The sequence below is a fragment of the Babylonia areolata genome, chromosome 19 (assembly GCF_041734735.1).
Source record: "Babylonia areolata isolate BAREFJ2019XMU chromosome 19, ASM4173473v1, whole genome shotgun sequence".
NCBI lineage: Eukaryota > Metazoa > Mollusca > Gastropoda > Neogastropoda > Buccinidae > Babylonia > Babylonia areolata.
In genome coordinates this window covers 31426749-31428602 of record NC_134894.1, presented here as the reverse complement: position 1 = coordinate 31428602, position 1854 = coordinate 31426749, and the positions used below count along the sequence as shown (strand labels likewise).

Here is a 1854-nt window from a genome sequence, read left to right as displayed (position 1 = left end):
TAATATCAACCAATAAGGTGAAGCACCTGGTTGGTCCTTCCCGGCCGTCGTGGGGAATTGCGTTGCGCGTTCAGTTGGAAAGCACTGGGTCCTTTCCGAATCAGGGCTGTGAGCTAAATATAGCCACGGACACGCAGCGCGGGGCGGGAAAAAAAAAAAAAAAAAAAGATCGGGGAACCCCTTCGACAGTGCGACTGTTATAAAGCTGGGGCTGGCTCTGGGGTCTCTTCAGTTTGTGCTCGGTCATCAGTCTCTTGACATTATTTGAGCCGGGGGCTTAGCGTTACACTTCACTTCTGAACCATATTGTTCTACAATTTGGGAGTGGCGAAATAAAGCTTTTGGGGGGAGGAATCTGCGACGCTTGTGGTTTCTTACTGTAACGTGTTTGAAGAGAAGATTCACCGATGGTATCAGTTGGTAGACAGTTGCTTGTGTTGCGAGTTTGACTTTGGATGTAAGATTGACACTACTCTAATAGGATTTTAGACTGTAAAACAATTAGACAAACAAATCAAACAGATAAATAAAGACAAGATAAACAATGCTGTATCTTGAAAGGCCGTTTTCTGTCCCACGTGACGAGCTGGTATCGGACAGTCACTCATACAGTCAGGACGGCGGCTGTGCCAGACCCGCCGCTCACAGACAGGAACCCACCACCACCACCACCACTACCACGGAGCACCTCTACTACCTGCCGACAGAAATGAGGAGCGAAAGCAGCAGACTTCAGACCTTCTACTCGTGGCCGTTCACCATGGCAAGGACGCTGGCCAGGTATGGGTTTTACGTGGGCAGCAGTGTGGAAGGGGACTGCATCAGATGCGCCTTCTGTGGGCTGGAGGTGAGTGGGTTCCGGAACTGTCAGGAGGTGGAACTCTGGCACTGGCAGGTGGCGGGCAGACACTGTCCGCTGCTGACCGGTCGGCATCACGTTGAGGAGGATGAGAAAGATGAGGAGACCTCGGTGTGGGCGGTCACGGCCAGAGAGAGACCCGGGCCTGGGGACACTGACGGCAGAACTGAGCGCCTCCAGCTGTTGAGGTCCGGTGCCTCGCCCGGTGGCGAGGAGAGAGCGAGCCCCGCTCGGATAGACCTTTCTCCGGGAACGTCGGACTTTCGGATGCCCACCTTCTTCTCGGCTGGGGCAGCAGCGATTTCCCAGCAGCTGACGAAGGCTGGGTCTTCACGGACGTCCAGTTCACACGTCCTGAAGGCTCAGGCAGAGTCCACGTCGAGGCTTCGGCAGGAAAGGAACGCCGCTCCAATCCCCAGGCCCAGCTCCACAGTCCCCAGCCATGCCCACCAAGCCACTTGCAACCCCGCCTCCAGTTCCACCACTACCACCATCACCACTTCCTCCACCACCCCATCCGACGGCGGCGGTAGCCCGTGGGTAGACATCGTGAAAACCGCGCGCTTCGCCGACATGGCGGCCTACCAGGCCCGCCTCTCCTCCCTCTCCTCCTGGCCCCTCCTCTCCCCCACCCCCCGGGCCCTGGCCAGGGCCGGCCTCTTCAGAGACAAGACATCGTCATCATCATCCTCGTCGTCCTCCTGTCTGCTGGTAGCCAGGTCCGTCAGAGGGCCCTCCACCACCACCAGTATGCCCGGGGAGAGGAGAACCCCTGGACAAGACTGCTGCCAGTCCCCGGGGCCCTCTTCCGACAGTGTGTGCTGCTTCTGGTGCGGGGTGCGCCTTCACCGGTGGCGGAAGTCGGATGACCCCGTGCTGGAGCACGCGCGTCTGTCGCCTGACTGCCGCTACGTCATACAGCTGCTGGGTCATCAGTTGCACCGTGACATCATCACGGCCTTCTCCCCCTGCGCCAGCCGAAACTAATCGTGGAG

General features: G+C 58.0%; 1 protein-coding gene across 1 annotated transcript in view; it reads left to right on the top strand.

Annotated features, from left to right (window-relative positions):
- Positions 1 to 236: 236 nt before the first annotated feature.
- Positions 237 to 1854, top strand: part of LOC143294271 (uncharacterized) — a 3609-nt gene continuing 1991 nt past the window's right edge. The window contains exon 1 of the mRNA XM_076605706.1: positions 237 to 1854. Within this exon, the coding sequence (XP_076461821.1) occupies positions 545 to 1846 (1302 nt within the window). The 5' untranslated portion in view covers positions 237 to 544 and the 3' untranslated portion in view covers positions 1847 to 1854.